Source organism: Heterodontus francisci, chromosome 38 (genome assembly GCF_036365525.1).
Source record: "Heterodontus francisci isolate sHetFra1 chromosome 38, sHetFra1.hap1, whole genome shotgun sequence".
Classification (NCBI taxonomy): domain Eukaryota; kingdom Metazoa; phylum Chordata; class Chondrichthyes; order Heterodontiformes; family Heterodontidae; genus Heterodontus; species Heterodontus francisci.
This window is the reverse complement of record NC_090408.1, coordinates 23,267,117-23,286,394: the sequence shown is the minus strand read 5'-3', so window position 1 is coordinate 23,286,394 and position 19,278 is coordinate 23,267,117. Positions and strand designations below refer to the sequence as shown.

Sequence of the window (19,278 nt, the reverse complement as noted above, 5' to 3'; positions counted from 1 at the left end):
GGTACCACTGGTGTTGATTAATGAGGAACTGGCTGATGCTGATTCTACATTGAATGATGATACAGACTGTAGTGGACCTGCTTGGTACAGCAACAGTAGAGTATTATGGCGTCGCTTACCTCCTTGCTTACATTAGTGGAAGGTGATCTGGGCAGTTTGTTTCTTCGACACAGGTGATGTCATAAGGATCAGTTTTTTTTGCACTGGAGGCTGCCATTGGGAATGTGGTAACACTTGTGATGGGGGCGTTATTTAACATGGGTAAAGAGAGAGTGGGGAATATGAAGTGCAGCAGCTGTTAAAGGGCTGCTGCATTTATAATGATGTACAACCTTGGTTTTGTGGGTTGATTACTTCTGATTGAGCTGTAAGCATTGAAACTGACTCCCTTCATTAGAATCATCTGTATGGCCTGCTTTCTTAGTAGAAGACTGTCCACAATTTACGTAAAAGAGCAAGTACTGTGGGTGGACTACCTAACCGCCTCAAACGGCATAAAATACAGGTCCACATCGATCTCTCCCTTGACCACCCTTGAGCTTCTGTTCGTCTCTTGTAGATGATCAGGGATCTACATTGGGACAGATCCTCAGCAACTATTAAAAGAGTGAAAAGCCTGCCCATCAATGTTCTTTCAAGCCAATGCCATTGCCTCTGTAGACCAGGAGTGGAGCCCAAGATCTGAAACTATTGCTTTCTTACCAGTGGAAACTGTGACATATGTGTTGCCAGGGCAAACAAAACATCAGTGATCTGCCTGACGCAGTGATGTATGGACATTCGACTCTCTGGCTTGAAATGCACGGGAGCTGAGAAGCTCAATGTGACAGTGATTTTGGTTGCAACACACAGGGCTATTCCTGTGCTGAATGTAATCTGAAGGTCAAGCTCCAGGAGATGGCATAACTTGGTGACAGTTTCTCTGCTGAAATGTAGGAGGCAGACGCAGGTCTCTCTCAATATGCCCAAAATCACTGTGCCCGAGGCAGACTACGCAATTCCTGGGCCATCTGCACATGGGTGCCATGCAATTCCAGGACAATTCCAGGACAGCCACAGTCAGGGCTAATGGAATGCCTGAGCTGGGCTGTTGGAAGTGTGCACCAAAGGGAAAACAGCAACAAGTGCAGAAAAACAAAGGTACTTGTTATAATCCCCAAAGTTCAGTTTGGCAAGGCAAAAATAACAGAAAAAAGGCAAGTTTCACAATCAGGCAACCTCGCTTTAAGTGGTGGAACTGTGGATGGACAGATTCGTGGCCACCCAGCTCCCTTTTTTATTTACAGATGCTCAATAAGTGAGTACCTGTTGTGCAAAAAGTCATGGGAAATGCATTGTGGGGTCCATTATAATTAATCTACGTCATTTTTGTCGGGCTACGAGGCCAGCCCACGTTTGTAACATGTGCTGTTAGACTTCTTGTGTGGAGTCAGTCCAATTCTGCAGATATTGTGAGTTGTCACTGAAGGGCTGCTTTGCCCTTAAGTCTGCCCAGGCAATTAACTTCTCCATTAGCAACAAGATTACTCTGATCCATTGGAAAGAGGACGATTAAGAGAAGCCGGATGATGCCAGATTTTTCTGCTTCACCTAGTCTGCTAAAGATGAAACTGCATGCATCCACTCAGCAATATAACTAGCTGTCTGACATCTGATTAAAGGCAACCAATGGAGGCAAACAGGCTGGAGTGATGGGAATGACACGATATTCATGTGGAACTTTCTGACCGTTCATTTAACCTTCTGAAGTTACCGATACTCCCACAAAATACACATTTGGAAGACCCTTCATGTAATACAAATGATCCGAAATAAATTATAAAATGATAAACCCTTACACAATATCAGAACATACAAAATGCTTGTGCAATTTACTTGTCACTCAACTGCATTAATCAGTACTTCACCTTGAGCCAAAGGTATAACTCAGTTCATCCAAGACACCATTAAGCTTGACTTGTAGCTCTTTCAGGATATCGCTAGCCCCAGCGTCAAGCTAAAAAGAAAGCAATAATTATCCATGAAATATCAGCTACATTATAGGTTGTCACACTGATTTCTAATGACTGTTGGTCTAAAGTTTTATGTCAATCATTCAAATAATGTTTCAATGCTAAGACAACGTGAGAATGAGAATGAATCTTATTTGCATTCCTCAGATGAATTTGAATGTTTTACTTGTGTACAGGTTTGGGTGGAAAATAGTTCAAATCAAATTCTAGTAAACCGAATTTGCAGGTGCTTTAGAACAGAGCAGATTAATCTCAACTACATGCCTTAATGTTGTGTGCAAGAAAACAGATATAGATGGCTTGAATCACCAGAAGCTTAAATGCACAGTCTGCTTAGTATTACTTTATTTGGAGTTACTCAATTTGAGAAATGGTATGGCAAGTGTTAAAATGCACGTTATAAGCAAACTGGTTCAATTCACATGTTTAGACTTATTTAGAGATGAGGAAAACCTTAGTGATTTTGTTATTTCACATCTGACCCCATTTACCTGCCAAGCAAAGACAGCATGCTATTTCAGAACTGATTTGTTGATTATTCTATGCAGTGTAAATCAAGAAGCTTTAGACTGCTGTCGGCAGTGCAACAGACTTATCAGATTTAAACCCTTTCTTAGAATGCATTTCATCTCACACAATGTCTTAGCCAGTCATATCAACACATCATAATACATGACAACAAGCCGAGAAAAAGAAGCAAGGGTCACCAATGTTCTTTTTTGGATAGGCAATAAATTCGTACAAAATATTCTTAAAAGAAATGGTGTATCTTTTCTTGGCCAATCACCCTTCTCATACATGAGTAAGTTTAGCTCCTTTTTCAATGGAAACCTCTTTCATGGCATGCACTATATCTTACCTACTTAATTTTTTTTTTACTTTGGTGCTTCATGCCCCATTAATTGAGCTCCACTTTTGGGTACTGACAGGCTGGTTGGTATAGCATTCCTAACTGCTTGCTAAACAATCCGTCATTTGGCATCAGATGCTGTGTGGAAGGATATTGTAAACGTGGGAATTGAGAAGTAAATTTCATTGCAAAACAGATCTGCTAACTTAGAAGCTCCTGGACTGTTTCAGCAAACTGACCATAGCTAAACCTGGTGTATGCCAGGAAAATGTTTACTATGCAAATGAATTATTTTCATGACCTTGAAACAGATGTTGTAAAAGGAAAATAAGCTTAGCAACAGTTCCTTGAAACAGTGATAATGTAGGTTTCAGATTTTTGTAGATACATATATCACGCACAATTTGATAATCCTTTGCAGGGTCAAACTTCTTCAATTCCTGACTAATTTGCTAAAATACTGTAACATCTCATTTCTTTCAGGTCAGATGAACTCAGAGAAACAGCAACATGAATCAAGTATTGAGACGGATACAATAAACTGTAAATTTGGTGCCAGCCAGTCGACCATACCAAAACTTAATCATGATAATGAAAAACAAGCTTTTGCATAGACACTATGATCCTACAAGGAGACGCTATATCACCATGTGTATCAGACCAAAGCATGCGTATGATTCCCCACAGGCTTTTCTTTGAGCCTTACAGATTTTTGCGCTTTGGTGATTATATGTCAGTTATAAATGAATGTAGAAATTTGTACAGTATGGTCTAGAATTCATCTAATTTGTTTCATTAATCAATAATCAATGGCTGGGATTTTATTTCAGGATGGAGGCCCCACCCACCAGCTTAAAGGTTGGGCGCAAGCCCACTTCCGCCGGGCCTGGGAGCCATGGAGAGATTTTACGTGGCCCAGGCCCTTAATTGGCCTTGGGTGGGACTTCTGCCCCTCTGAGGCAGGAGGTCCCGCCTCCAAGAGCTGCTGGGCAATCAAGGGGCGGCAGCTCTTCAGTCCCAGCAGTGCCACCGGGTGCGGTGGCCACTGTTGGGGCTGCACCCAGCTTCAGGAGGATCGTGGACGCCAGCGGTGAAAATGGTAAGTGGGGTTTTGGGCCTTGCCGGCAACAATTGGCTGGGCCCCGGTAATGGAGGGATGGGGGTCAATTAGGAAGGCAGTGGGAGGTGCATGAGCAGGGCGACAGGAGCTGCTGGCGGGGCCATCCTTGGGGCACAAGGTGCCTGATCAGGAGGGCCCCTGACTCAGGCCCACAAGGAGGCCAGCTGGCATCGCTGGGTGGCTTCCACAGTTGACGAAGTGCCCATCCACCACTGGTAATATACCAGTGGTGGAGGGAGAAAGCCCTTAAGTGGCAATTAATTGGTCACTTACGGGCATAATTGGCCTGGGGCGGGTGGCTATTTGTCACCTCTCCTGCTGATCATACAATTGCAGCCCTGGTGGGAAGGTGACGGAAACGGCACCCCTCCCCCAGCCTCCCACACAATTTTACACCCCCCCCCGCCTCCAGCCCACTCCTGCAGGAGGGCGTAAAATTCCGGCCAATGTGTGCAAACCTCTTACTTTTCTCATGAAACTGGCTGCCTCGTGTTTAAATCTCTTCATGGATTTGCCCATTCCTACATCTGTAACCTCTTCCAGTCCTACCATTTCCCCAGAACTCTCTGTTCCTCCCACTCTGGCCGCTTGAGCATCCGCCCCACCACACAACTGGTGACTGTTCCTTCAGACATTTACTGTCCTACACTGTGGAATTAACTCCCTAAATGTCTTTACCTCTTAACCTCTCTCTCCTTCTTTAAAACTTTCCTTAAACCCCACCCCCACCCCCCCGCCCGCCCCTTAAAGCAAGCTTTTGGTTCCCCCTCCTGATATCTCCTTCGTTGATTCAGCTTCTATTTATATTTGATCAGGCCCCGTGAAGTTCCTTGTGACAATTTTCTGCAGTAAAATTGCTATATAAATGCAAGTTATTTTTACTGAAGATTTAAAAATTATTAGAAATGAAGATAAAATCTATACAACTTAGCATTTAAATTTACAGTCTGCATAAAAATGGTGTGGAGTTATTTGACTTTAATTTTAAATGTATGCAACCTTCTCTTAAAACTTTGTGGTGAGAGTAATTGGAGTCTCAAAGGCCTGACATTGCCTTTTTTTTTTGAAAAGTTGGCAAAATACCTGTGGTTTGTTGAAATTAATGAACTGGTCATGAAATTGTAGGCGTACACATTTGAAAAACACGATATTCTCAAGAATATGTTTTCATTCACAACAGCCAATAAGGATGCACTTTCAACCATAATCCTTTATTGCTCTTTTTAAACCAGCCAATGAGGCACTAAGTCTCCCGGGACTGAAGCGCTGCCACCCCTTGATTGGTCAGCAGCTCCTGGAGGCGGGACCTCCTACCTCAGGGAGGCAGAAGTCCCGCCCAAGGCCAATTAAGGGCCGGGGCCACATAAAATCTCTCCGTGGTGCCCAGGCCCGGCAGAAGTATAGATATCGAACTGTTTATAACTCTCATTGGTGATATCACAATAATAATGGAAAATAGTTCAATGCCAACAGAGGAAACCATATCCTCACTGACCAACCCTTGCAAGTCCTGGTGAACTCTGCTAGGAAGTATCACAATTTTTGGCAGGAAAGAATATGTAAATTAGAAGGCAATCATGGGAACAGATGATGAAAATCAGAAACTCTGGTCTCCTGCTAGAAGGAATGCTGTGAATGAGAAAGGTTGCATGAAAGAACAGAAAGGTAAAACATTACTATTCATGTAACAAGCAGCAAAGGACTTATATACACAAGATGTAAAGTTGTAGTGTAAAAAAAGACATGCAAAAAAAATGCTGCACCAATACAGCCTAATGTTAGTAAGAATGTAACAAATAAAGTATTAGTACTGAAAATTGAAGGGCTACATAAGTAACATTATGTGCGCTCTAATGAGAGAAATAAGGTACTGGAGGAAACAATTCCTTAGGGCCAAATCATTATTTCTCAATCTCTACTGACTGTTAGGGGTAAAACTTGGAAAAATGTGTGATGGAACAGGTGCTAACAGTCACAGTGTAAACCACTAAGGGCATATGAGTAAGCTATTGTCAGTCTATTCACGATAGTGTGTTCAGAAGAAATGTAGTCTGTGGAGGTTGAAGAAAAGTGAAGAACTCATGCTCTGAATCCTATTAGATATTTTACGATATGCATGATATGCTAAATAAACATGTCCACAGTGTATAGTAAAAGATGTGATTGCAGTATTTATTAGGTTAAGTATGCTTACTTATGCTTATTTTATCATTTGCTTTTCTCACAGAGCAAGAGAACACAGTCAGCCTCCAGTTGAATTAGAAGAGTACATTCCTCCTCAAATAGTTGCTACCACTGATACATAGGCACTAAACTTTGGTCAAGAAAGAACAGTAGAGCGGGTGGGTGAAGAGGGACAAGCTGGTGCAGGGTAGAGATCCAGCATGCCCCTCCTGAGTTGTTTGTGATGCTTTGAAACAAGAGGCTGGTACAGCAGCTTTTATTGAGAGGTCATGCACCTTCTTGTAGGTGGCAGTGGAAACTTGAACAGCCAGATAAGTTGTCATCTGCCAGATGAGATGTCACAAAGCAATAAGTCCATCAGAGGATGTTGTGGAACGACTGTAAAAGGACCACCTTCAGAAGCTATAAGTGAAGGTCACTGGAGGAAGTGATGTCGTGTCACACATGACCAGGGAGTTTTGGCTGCCGCCCAACAGCGTGAGACGTGTATTAGTGTGTCTTCTGTATGTTCTAGTTAAGTTGTAATAAAAACCCACGTTTTCTTTGAATATTACTTGTAGTCCTGTGAGTCTTAGAATAGTCCACATACTAAAGGAACAAGTAATATTACAGAGGAGACCCATGGGTACTAATGCAGGTGTTTCTATGTTAGAACAGAGTGCCAAATATGGAAGTACATCAGCGTGCAGGGATCCCCAGCATATCTGCCCTCTTGGGTCAGTGGTGACACCGTTGGCTGGGTCACACGCGCCAAATGGATGACAGCTGCATCCCCAAAGACATGCTCTATGGCAGGCTTGCTATTGGCACAAGACCAACAGGTCGTCCACATCTATGACACAAGGATGTCTGCATGCAAGACCTCAAGTTGACCGGGATCAGAGTAGAGACATGGGAAGCCGTCGCTGCTGACCAGAGTTCCTGAAGAATTACAGGACGGGCAGGAAAAAAGCAGAGGACAAAAGAAACGACCAGATGGTGGAAGAGAGAGCCTGGCAGAAGGAAAAACCTCGGGCCCAGGATGTTCATCTGTGCCAGCTGTGGAAGGGATTGCCACTCGCAAGTTGGTGTCTACAGTCACAACAGATGATGCTCAACTCAGAAATGACATACACCCCGTGCACAGACCAACATCTTCTGAGATGGACGGATGCCAACTACTACTTCTAGTGGGTTACTTGTAGCCACACTTAGCATGATTTCTGGTTTTCTTGCAGCTTTCCAGGTACCTATACAGCTACACATGAGTTCTACTCCTTCAGTTAGATTTGCATCTGGTAGTGAGCCACATTTATCACAACAATCAAGAGGAAAATACATTGAACACATCCACCACTACTACACAGAATTAAATAAAATGTGTTCAGTTTTACAGTTTTGAAGTGTCAGCTTTGGCTCAGTTAGTAGCACTCTCACATCTGAGTCAGAAGGTTTTGGTTCAAGTCACACTCTGGGACTTGAGCATGAAAATCCAGCTCGACACTCCAATGCAGTACTAAAGGAATGCTGTACTGTCAGATGACCACTCAGATCCCATGGCACTATTTCAAAGAGGAGCAAGGGAGTTATCCCTGGTGTCCTAGCCAATATTTATCCCTCAATCTGGTCATTATTACATTGCTGTTTGTGGGAGCTTGCTGTGTGCAAATTGGCTGCTGCATCTCCTACATTGCAACAGTGAATACGCTTCAAAAGTACTTCATTGGCTGTAAAGGGCTTTGGGACATCTTGGTTGTGAAAGGCACTATAAGAAATGTAAGTCTTTTTTATATTTTACAGGTTTCATCTCTTCATTACAAGAAAAGAAAGCATCAAATGGCTAAAAGGAAAACTAAGTGGTTGGGCCTTATTTTAACTCTGTGTAAGCGAATGGGTTCTGAGTGAGTTAAAATCTCGCCCGTTAACTCTGGAATGAGTCTGCAGCATTAAAGTTGATGATAGTGGTGACACTCATGACTGTTAGTAGCGCACTGCAGATGGCTGGCTTTCCTTGAAGATCTTCATTGACCAAGTGATGTACCTCAGTCACGGTCCCTCTGTTGAGTCAGAACTCCCTCCTGCACTATTCATCTGCCATACTTAGATGGCATTTCTTTCTGTTCCTAGGCCACTCTCCTTCTGCAATGTGGTATGTCCACCAACGGGCATTACACCAACATTCCCCAACATAAAACTCCTCTACACTATTCACTTTTGACACTACTGTGGTTAATTCTTGAACATTTTGCTACACCTGAATTGCATTAACGTCAGATATGACCAGGAATAAATGTTAATTTTTCGATTTGACTGTGTATTTCTGGATTAATTACCTTAATTTTAATAACAATGTAGCAACAGTGACTGCAGTTCAGAAGAACAATTCATTGCACTTTGCGACATTTCCCAGACAAAAGACAAGGTGCAAAATAAATTCAAATTCTCTTTGTCTTCCTGAGCAGCCAAAAGTTGACTTTTTCACTTTTTAATAATGCTCATTAATCTATGTTGGGATATCAGAATCCTGAGAGCAATATTAGCTGCAGATGACGAGCCTTTCTCTGCCTAAATCGCATTATTATTTATTTGCATCTTTTTACTTAAATTTGTAAAACCAAGAATGTCAAGCACTAAATTACTTTAAATGATTTGATAAGGCTCCCACAATACTGCTGCCTTAATATTTGAAATTTAATCCTTGAGCATGTGTAAAAAGGATGTTAATAATTTATTGAAAGTAATTGGTAGAGAATGTTGGTGTGTGGGTCGATACATCTTGTGGATTTATTTTGTATGTTTTATTTAACAAAGTGAAATTAACTTACTCAAAGAGTATTCATGAGGAGTTAATTTGCTCACGTTTCCTCCCAAGTATTCGACTACTCAATTTATATTAAATGATCTTTGAAAAATCAATGTGCATGTTTCCTTCAACAAGTTCAGATTTAGCAACATAAATCTAATAAAATAACATTCCCATAAGTAAGCAAGTTATAAAAAAAAAATGGAATTGCTTTTAATAAATTAATATGTAGTCCAGCATTCATCATAGGGCCTCAGACCTTAACCTCCTTAAAACTAATTGTATGAGTTGTTCTAATAATCAAGCTGATGTCCTACTAAATATTGTAGCACTCTGCCTGAGGCATTATTAGAAGTGTTCATTTCATAGTACACATTATGAGGAGGATTCAACATATTGTTAATATTCAGAGATCTACATTATGTTCTCACTTCATCTGCAATTTGGCATCGGACTTGTACAAGACCTCAAATTATTATTTTTTGCAAAATGCTTCATGCTACATTATATATTATAGATACAATATACTATTGTTTGAGATACGTCTGGAGGAACAGCAAATTAAGGGGATTCATCAATATACCTTGAACATCCATTAACAACCAAGGACAGCCAAGGTCCAAAGTAAAAAAAAGTAAGAACGTATGGACCAGGAGGAGGAGTAGGCCACTCTGCCATTCAATAAGATCATGGCTGATCTTTAAATTCAACTCCACCTTACTGCACCATCGCCACATCCCTTGATTCACTCCTATCCAAAAAATCGATCAATTTCTATTTATTTATTTAGAGATACAGCACTGAAACAGGCCCTTCAGCCTATCTTGAATATACTGAACAACTGAGCATGCACCACCCTCTAGGGCAGGGAATTCTAAAGATTCGCAACCCTTCGAATTTTTATTTCTTTCATGGGATGTGGCCATCACTGGCTAGGCCAGCATTTATTGCCCATTCTTTATTGCCCTTGAGGTGGTGGTGAGCTGCCTTCTTGAACCGCTGCAGTCTATGTGTTATAGGTACAACCACAGTGCAGTTAGGAAGGGAGTTCCAGGATTTTGACCCAGTGAGTGAAGGAATGGTGATATAGTTCCAGTTCAGGATGGTGTGTGACTTGGAGGGGAACATGCAGGTGGTGGTGTTCCCATGCATCTGCTTCCCTTGTCCTTCTACATGGTAGGGGGCATGGGTTTGGAAGGTGCTGTCGAAGCAGCCTTGGTAAGTTGCTGCAGTGCATCTTATAGATGGTACACACTGGTGCAACTGTGCATCGGTGGTGGAGGGAATGAATTTTGAAGATGGTGGATGGGGTGCTAATCAAGCGGGCTGTTTTGTCCTGGATGGTATTGAGCTTCTTGAGTGTTGTTGGAGTTGCACTCATCCAGGCAAGTGGAGAGTATTCCATCACACTCCTGACTTGTGCCTTGTAGATGGTGGACAGGCTTTGGGGAGTCAGCAGGTGAGGTACTCGCTGCAGAATTCCCAGCCTCTGACCTGCTCTTTTAGCCACAGTACTTCTATGGTTGGTACAGTTCAGTTACTGATCAATGGTAACTCCTGGATGTTGATAGTGGAGGATTCAGCGATGATAATGCCTTTGAATGTCAAGAGGAGATAGTTGGATTCTCTCGTTTGAGATGGTCATTGCCTGGCACTTGTGTGGTGTGAATGTAACTTGCCACTTATGAACCCAAGCCTGAATGTTGTCCAGGTCTTGCTGCATATGGACATTGACTGCTTCAGTATCTGAGCAGTTGGGAATGATGCTGAACATTATGCAATCATCAGCAAACATTCCCACTTCTGACCTTACGATGGAGGGAAGGTCATTGATGAAGCAGCTGAAGATGATTGGGCCTAGGACTCTACCTTCATCTCAGTCTTAAATGACCAACCCCTTATTCTGAGATTATGACCCCTGGTTCCTGCCTCCCCAGCCAGGAGAAACATTCTCCCAACATCTACCCTGTCAAGCCCCCTTCAGAATTTTATGTTTCAATTAAATCTTCTAAACTAGGGAATATAGGCCTTGCCTACTCCACCTTTCCTCATAGGACAATCCGTTCATCCAGGAATCAGTCCAATGAAGCTTCATTGCATTCCCTCTATGGGATGTATGTCCTTCTTTAGGTACGGAGACCAAAACTGTACACAGTGCTCCAGGGGTCTCACCAAGGCTCTATACAACTGCAGTCAGATTTCTTCACTCTTATACTCCAATCCCTTTGTAATAAAGGCCAAGATACCATTAGCCTTCCTAATTGCCAGCTCTACCTGCATGCTAACTTTCTGTGATTCCTGTACATGGACACCCAAGTCCATCTGAATGGCAACATTTCCCAATCTCACCATTTAAAAGATATCTAAATTTCTATCTTTCCTTCCAAAGTGAATAACTTTACATTTTTCCACATTATATTTAATCCACCACATTCTTACCCATTCACTTAACCTGTCTGTATCCCTCTGCAGCCTCTTTGTGTCCCAGCTTACTTTCCCATCTAGCTTTGTATTGTCAGTAAACTTGGATATATTACACTCAGTCCCTTCATCTAAGTCACTGATATAGACTGTAAATAACTGAGGCTCAACCACTGATCCATGCGGTAACTCACTAGTTACAGCCTGCCAACTATTTCTGTCCATTAACCAATCCTCAATCCATGCTAATATAGTGCCCCCGATCTCATGAGTTCTAATTTTGTGTAGCAATCTCTTGTTTGACACCTTATTGAATGCTTCCACTGGTCCCCCCTTATCTGTACTGCTAATTACAGCCTCATAAGCTGCGAGAGATTTGTCAAACATGATTTCCCTTTCATAAATCCTTGTTGACTCTGCCTAATCATATTACGACTCTCTAAGTGCTCTGCTACCACATCCCTAATAATAGATTCTAGCATTTTCCCTACTACTGGTGTCAACCTAACAGGCCTATGGTTGCCTCTTTTCTCTCTCCCTACTTTCTTGAACAATTTGCTTTCTTCCAATCGATAGACTGTTCTAGAGTCTAGGGAATTCTGGAAGATTGAAACCAATGCATCCACTATCTCTGTAGCTAACTCTTTTAAAACTCTAGGATGCAGCCATCAGGCCCAAAGGATTTGTTTACTTTAAGCCCATACATTTCTCCAGTACTATTGCTTTGCTAATAATATTCTCGAGTTCTCAGTTCTCTAGGTCCTTGGTTTGCCATTATTTGCAGAAAGTTTTTTGTGTCTTCTACCGTATTTGTTCACTGTCTCTGCCATTTCCTTATTTCCATTATAATTTCTCCTGTCTCTGCCTCTCAGGGGCCCACATTTAATTTTGATAATCTCTTTCTTTTTACATACTTTTACAATCTGTTTTTATGTCTCTTGCTAGTTAAGTCTCATATTCTTTTTTTAAAATCAATTTCCTGGTCATCCTTGGCTAAATTCTAAAATCCTCCCAACCCTCAGGCTTACTACTCTTTTTGGTAACATTATATATTATATAGTTGAGATATTTTATAATACAATAGATGTTCATTATTTCCATTTTAACTTGAGAAACAAAATTCCACAGATTTATGTAGTACCAAACTGAGCTATTAAAATAGCAAAAAAACAAAAGTAGTTGCTGTTAGTGTAAACTGTGGCTAATTGAGCTTGATTTCTCACTTTGTAGGCTGGATTTTCCCTTCAAGGGATGGGAAACAGAGGTCGGAACTGTTTCTAGGTCTTGAACCCGCCCCCGGGGAAAACTCACTCATCTGTGATTTTCCCCAGTGTTGCCAATTAAGGCCAGAGGGCAGGTTCGCCATCCAATTAATGAGCTCTTGAAGCTGGAGGGCCAGTCAGAGCCCTTCCAGTTTGAAAGGAGCAGCAGGCTGCAATGGAAGGTAAGTAAGAGAGAGGGTGCTTCAAGATGGGGGCACCCTCTCTCAAACTTTTAAAATTTTAATTAAATAGATTCAGCAGCCAGGCTACCACTGTGGGGGGGGGGGGGGGGGCTAGTGGGTGAGTTGGTGTGTGGGAAACCATCTACAGGGCAGCCTGTGGCTGCTCCTGCACCCAAGCAGGCAGAGAGTACCTCTAGACCTGCCTGGAGCACTGCCACCCCCCCCCCCCCCCCCCCCAGATTCCCAGCCTGGTCCACTGCCAGGTGCCCCTCTCGAGGCACCTAAACTAGCCCCTGCCACCTGCAGGAACTTGGAGGCCGACTGGAAAATTCCTTTAATTGGCCTCGATTAGGCTCTTAATGAGCATTATCGGCTAACCACTGTGTGCGGATCAGTAGCCCTGCCGGGCACCAATCCTGCTTCGCAAATATCGCCCAGAGGTTGGGTAGCGCCAAGAACTGGCATGTCAGCTGGCGGGGCTAACTTTAGCTTCTGATGGCTCCGGTCCTGGTCTTGATGGGGGCTGAAAATTCAGCCCCACATAATTTCAATCATAGGACCATTACAACCAGTTATCTCTCAATGACAATATTCCTTTGTTAAGTCTAACATAAAGTGCAATCAAATATTACCATTAACCATTGACTTTACACTCAGAAAAAAGTCAAAAGTCTGCTGCACACAGGCCAAAGAATGTTGGGGTAATTTCCCATCTTTGCCTGCTAGAAGTTTGAAATTGTCAAATTTAATCTCACTTTGACAAATATTAATTTTGATGTCTTATTATCTACATCTCTAATTACACTGCTATCTCTTGCTTCATTTATTCCAATTCATAGGATAGCTGGTAACTACATGCCACTGTATCATTTATTTCACCAAGCCACAAGTGATGTCTTATTATGAATGTTGGAAAAGAGTTACATACCAGCAGCTAAGTAGAGATCAGTTTGTAAAAAAAAAAGAAAATCACATTTTGTGTTTCTGAGGAATTGAGTATGTCTCCTCGTGCAAATGGTGTTCCCAAATTGCTTTTAATCATTTTCAATTGGCTACAACGTGCTTCTCTTATGCTAACCGATCCCTAGACAATATTTAATGCCAGTAACATTAGCTGAGATAGGCTGTGAGAGCGTTTTGTGCAGCATTGTGCATTATTGGAAATTAGGTTGAAATACTAATGTTGAAGGCACAGACTCCATTTTAGAATTGAACTTTGTGATAATTTAAAAATCAAAGCCAGTGCTGAACATAAATGTAGGAGGAATCTGATCACAGATATCTGAGTCTCGAATAAAGGCATTACTGTGTTTTTGGCATGTGCGACCTGCATGACAGATCTCTCGCCTGCAGGTTGGATATAAGCTGAAGGAGCAGAATTTTGAGATGGAAAGTGTTAAATATTCTAATTTCACAATAGTTGTTTGAGGGGCTATCAGAAATTATCGGGAGCAAGGTTTTCATAGAAACATTTAACATGCTCATATGAGATTCTTCTCTCAACTGTCTTAATGGGGCATTATTTTATTTATTTTAAATGGATGAATGCTTCTGCTAAAATAATGAACAAGGAATTTGATACAAACACATAAGCTGTATGCCATAACATCACTTAGAGCAATTTCCAAGCTTAAGTAGTTTATTTTGGTTTCAGAGCATAAATGTAATCTCACGTCCATGTAACAAATCCTTCACTTACAAATTAGGCATTGGGATATAACAATACTGGGATAAGAAATGTTGAAGATGTGTTCAGAGTGCATCTCGAATATTTCTATAATGAGTACCTGTAAATTCAGCTAGGAAGGATTCAGTGTTAGGTCTGGTTCTGGGTAATGGAAATGACTTGAAGCAGATTAGTAGAAAAACACTTAGAAAATGATGACTACAGCCTAGTTAGTTACATGGAGTTGAAGTAAAAGGTTTTGACCTGAAAATTATCCAATTGCACTGGGATGACAGGGGATATAGCCCAGATTAATCAGTTGGATAAGATGGCAGACAAAATAGCAGATCAGCAGTAGGAAATATTTAAACATAAAACAGATGAGGCACAAGTTAAGCACATTACAACAATGCATCAAAGTCTGAGGTGTCATAAATAAAGAAAATAAAGAAACTGAAGCAAAATTTAGATAAAAAAGGAGGTATAGGGTCAGCTTTCATAAACATGTTAATGGTACAGAGTAAAACTGTGATTTTCTGTTCAATGCTAAGCTGAGCTTTGAAGTGCTTACATCCTATTATCATCAAGACTGCTTACTTCCACCTTGGTAACCTTGTCTATCACTATCTCTACCACAACTCACTGCCACTGAAACCTTTAATAATGCCATAGTCTCTTCTAGACTTGATTTTTCAGATGTCCTCTTTGCTGTCCTTCCATTTTCGACCCTCCAAAAATTCCACCTTGTTCAAAACTCAACTGCCAGTGCACTGTCTTGCAGTAACCCCACTTGCCCATTACTTTTATCATCACTGATCTCCAAACATCCTGTTCCCCTCCCCCCCTGCTCTGAATTTGAACTTCTTGGCCTGTTCTTCAAACTCCTCCAGGGCCTTGCCCCACTCTTTGCCTGCAATCTCCCACCCTGTTGTACACTTTGTTCTTCTGACTCTGACCTTTTTTTGCATCCACTTGCTTTGCTCCACCATTCGTGAAAGATCTTTCAGTCTTTTTGCCTTACCCTCTGGAATTCACTTCCATAAACCACTCGCCTTCTCAATGCACATTGAAAATCTTCTCAAAACCCATCTTTTCAACCATCTGTCCTAACTCTTCAATCATGGCTCCTCTGTTCTTTTGTTCCATTTTACTCTCCCTCTTTAAAGATGTAGGATATATTCTATGTTAAAGGCACAATGTAAAATTGGGTATTGAAAATGAAGAAACTAAAAGGATACAGAATGGGTGAGGAAATGTGATTAGAGTGGACAATGCCAGTTGCAGGTCTCGTGCTGACACATGCAGGATGCATCAAATGGCCTTCTTTTGGGATGAAATTTCTTTAATCAGAAGGTTTTTTTCATGTTGACAAGATGTATAGAAATTGAGAGGAGGATTTCAGCAGCAAGGGTTGGGAACACCAGGTTAGAGGTTTGTATTCTGAATAATGGGACCTACTCAAAATTGAATTTATCTTCAGAATGATTTAGCAAAGGTGAATTATCAGACAGGGGACATGAAAGAACTTCATATATCATGAGCCCCTGAAGTATATTCGCTTTTAGAACAAGCATGAGGAAGCAGAGAAATACTCACAGTGAATGCAATGATTCCATGAATTGTCATCATACAGTTTACTTTTGTGGATAGATGGAACATACTTGGAACATAGGCATGGTCATATTACTCAATTGATTATTTTATTCATTAGCTCAACATGCAATTCTTAATGGAGGGAAAAGAATAACGGCATTTTAAAAAAGATGAATGTCAGCACCTAGATAGTCCCCAAAGTAACCACACATTCCCATTACCCGAGGTGCATGTCATTGCGCTTGCATTCTGTATTTCAGATCTCAGATGGTATCAGCGGACTAGTTAAAACAGTACTGATGATTCTACTCCACTGTGCTATTTTCCCCAACACATTCATCAGGCTGGAACATGCCACCATGCCAACTCCCTGATCTAATCTAAATGCAAAGTGTAGGCTGTCGACTACACAGCTAAAGCATTAATGGATTAACTCAAATATGCCAATACTGAAGAACCTACACGTTATTAAAGAAGGTGAGAATAGTTACATGTCAAATACCAGTGGCCCAGACTGTGTGTAACATCCAGAAAGGCAAATATATGATGTGGGCTTTTTTTCACTTTATTGAGTGATATGCTCTCCCCCCAAACATCAAATGATTCTAATCAAAAATTCCATACAGAATTAAAGATTCTGATAGTAATGAGGACGTGAAGTTTTCTCTTTTTTTAATTAGAAAAAAAATCAGGAAACCACTAATTAAAATCACTAGTTCATTTAACTGAGCAGATGCACAATTTTGTTTGCAACTTTTAAAAATAACAATTAGAAAATGGAAGTAAACTAAACCAGCGCGTGGGCTTTGTTTCATTAAACTTACAAAACATGGAACAGCTCAAATTTGGGAGTTTACTTAAATGCTACTTCTTAACATTTAAATTCTGATCTTATATTTCTATGAAACTTATAAATAATAAAACTACTCCCTTTTGGGAAAGACACATAATTGGTAGCAAATCCATTCTCAATACAGTGAAAACTGTGTAAATGATCCCCTGAATTAGGTGCCCATCTGTCAATAGTGACTGGTACATTCAATGCCAGTGGCTTGTCATGCATTAGAAGTCAAGCAGTAGTTAAAAATAGTGAATGTAGTTGGTAGCCATAATTACACCACTAAATTATATTACTGTGGCTGAACTAGTTTCAATCACTATTCATATTTAGTAGCCATTCATTGATATTGCCAAGCACAGCTGTCCAAAACAGGTTTACATTGACTCATTAAATTAGTTCAAGAAAAATATAGTTTTATATTTGTCTTGATTTATCCATTAGTTATATAATCCTTGTTCACACAGACCTTACAGAAGGCATTTTCACTTTCCTCCTGCAGCACAGTTGAATGAAGAACAAAAATATTGGACAAAGACAAGACAAATTACAGATGGTGCCCAAAGCATGCAACAAGGTATGTTATACAGAACATGTTTACAAAGGTTTCCTTACACCAAAGCAAACACAGCTAATCATAAGGCCATCAGGTGCTTACTATATCATTTGTAAATAGTACTTAAGCAATATACTGCACATAGCAAATGTAGCAAGAATCATAAAGTGTATGTCATTACTGCAAAAGGTAAAATTAATGACTACAAAAAGCAAATAATCTAAATTCACAGTATTAAACACTGGAAAGCTATTAGCCATCTCTATATATTTAATGGGTTTGCCTCTAGATTTTAAACAAGCACTGACCTCTTTTCCGCCCATTGACTCAAACATTTTCTCCAGCTGGACCCTCAATTGTTGGATGTTGTTCATCAGAATGCAAGGCTGCAAAAAGTTCAATCAATAAATCATTTAAAAGTGCCTGACAGTGTTAACCAGAATATCACATGGAAGCAATTGAGACATATTATGCAAGAATGATGATGGCACATAATTTGCCTAATGTTTGTCTGTGAGCAAAGACAATCTCATAATTGACAAGCAATATAAAACTCTTTCTCTGAATAAGGTATTTATTCTACCATTCCTCCATCTTATAATGCTTCTAGTTTCCTTTAATACCTTCTTTCCCTCAATCAGTTATACCATTTTAATTTGATCTGCTCAGTATGCAGTATTATAACAGTTCTACAACCATCTCCTGTCATTTCAGCACCTGTTAATGATGGAATCATTAAGGTGACCTCACCTTGTAACAACATTAATTCACTATTATAAAAACATGAATTACAGTAAAAAAGAGGCATTGTAATGTTTTTAGGAAATGGAGGTAAATGGATAAACACAGGGGCAAGGTTCTCCTGGGCAATCAATTTCAAGAATACATGATGGAAGAATACCAATCTGACTCTGTTCTCACAAACTGACTGAATTTTAAATCAATCTGTATTTGTGCATTTATTAATTGTTCACTCTTAGCTTAAAAGAAAAAGTCTCTTTCACTTCGTGCAAGAACACTGGCTATAAGTAACAGATAGAATAAAAGACATCCCTTTTGGCAACCCGAATTAAATTTAGTAGATATGTGCAAAGTTGCAATCACAGTTTTATTCAATGTTGCTGGACTATGTAATACAAAGCACAGGGATTTGAAGGGAAAGAACCTTCATGAAAAATTATTTGGCAAGGCCTTTTATAAGTTGATTACAAACGTACGAATGATGATATAAATCCTGTTGAACACGTTCTACAGGAGCACTAGCCAGTGACATCAATAGGACAAATGGTGCATGTCCCTCCCCTCCCGTCACGAGTCTTCTTTAAAGAAAGAATCCCCTCTACCCCACCAGCACCAACATTTTAACAGGTCTGTTGAAATGACTAGGATATTTCATAGGACTATGTTAAGCAATCATATGTTAATATCTGCAAAAGATAATTTCAAAGACTAATGTTGTTACGACATCCATAGCGTGAACTAAGCCCATCACATAATTATAACCTGTCACTGGAGGAAAAACAGAAATATCTGGGTTTTCCCAGAGCTACTTGTGCATCTCTGTATGAAAATGATGAAAGTAATAGAAATGATGAAATAATGTTACACAGCTCTTTAAACCTGTAGGTCTCTCTGAGTACCATATTAGTAGAATGCATTCACTGCTGCTGATGGTGTTGACACTGAGGAGGTGTTAAGAGTGAGGTGTATGATTATAAAGATTGCAAAAACATTTAAATAAATTTGTTTAAGAAATGACTCACTCCGAATGAATGATGCTTGATCATCAAAGTTAGATTCTGAACTGGAAAA

At 40.5% G+C, this 19,278-nt stretch overlaps 1 protein-coding gene across 14 annotated transcripts in view; it reads right to left on the bottom strand.

Moving 5' to 3' along the window:
- The window catches only part of LOC137352421 (protein unc-13 homolog C-like), a 612,014-nt gene that overhangs the window by 87,996 nt on the left and 504,740 nt on the right, over positions 1 to 19,278 (bottom strand). For all 14 annotated transcript variants that reach the window (XM_068017812.1, XM_068017814.1, XM_068017821.1 and 11 more), the window contains 2 exons: positions 17,775 to 17,852; positions 1,908 to 1,996 (listed from right to left, as the gene is read on the bottom strand). In XM_068017812.1, the coding sequence (XP_067873913.1) occupies positions 1,908 to 1,996; positions 17,775 to 17,852 (167 nt within the window). The remainder of the gene's footprint in view (positions 1 to 1,907; positions 1,997 to 17,774; positions 17,853 to 19,278) is intronic.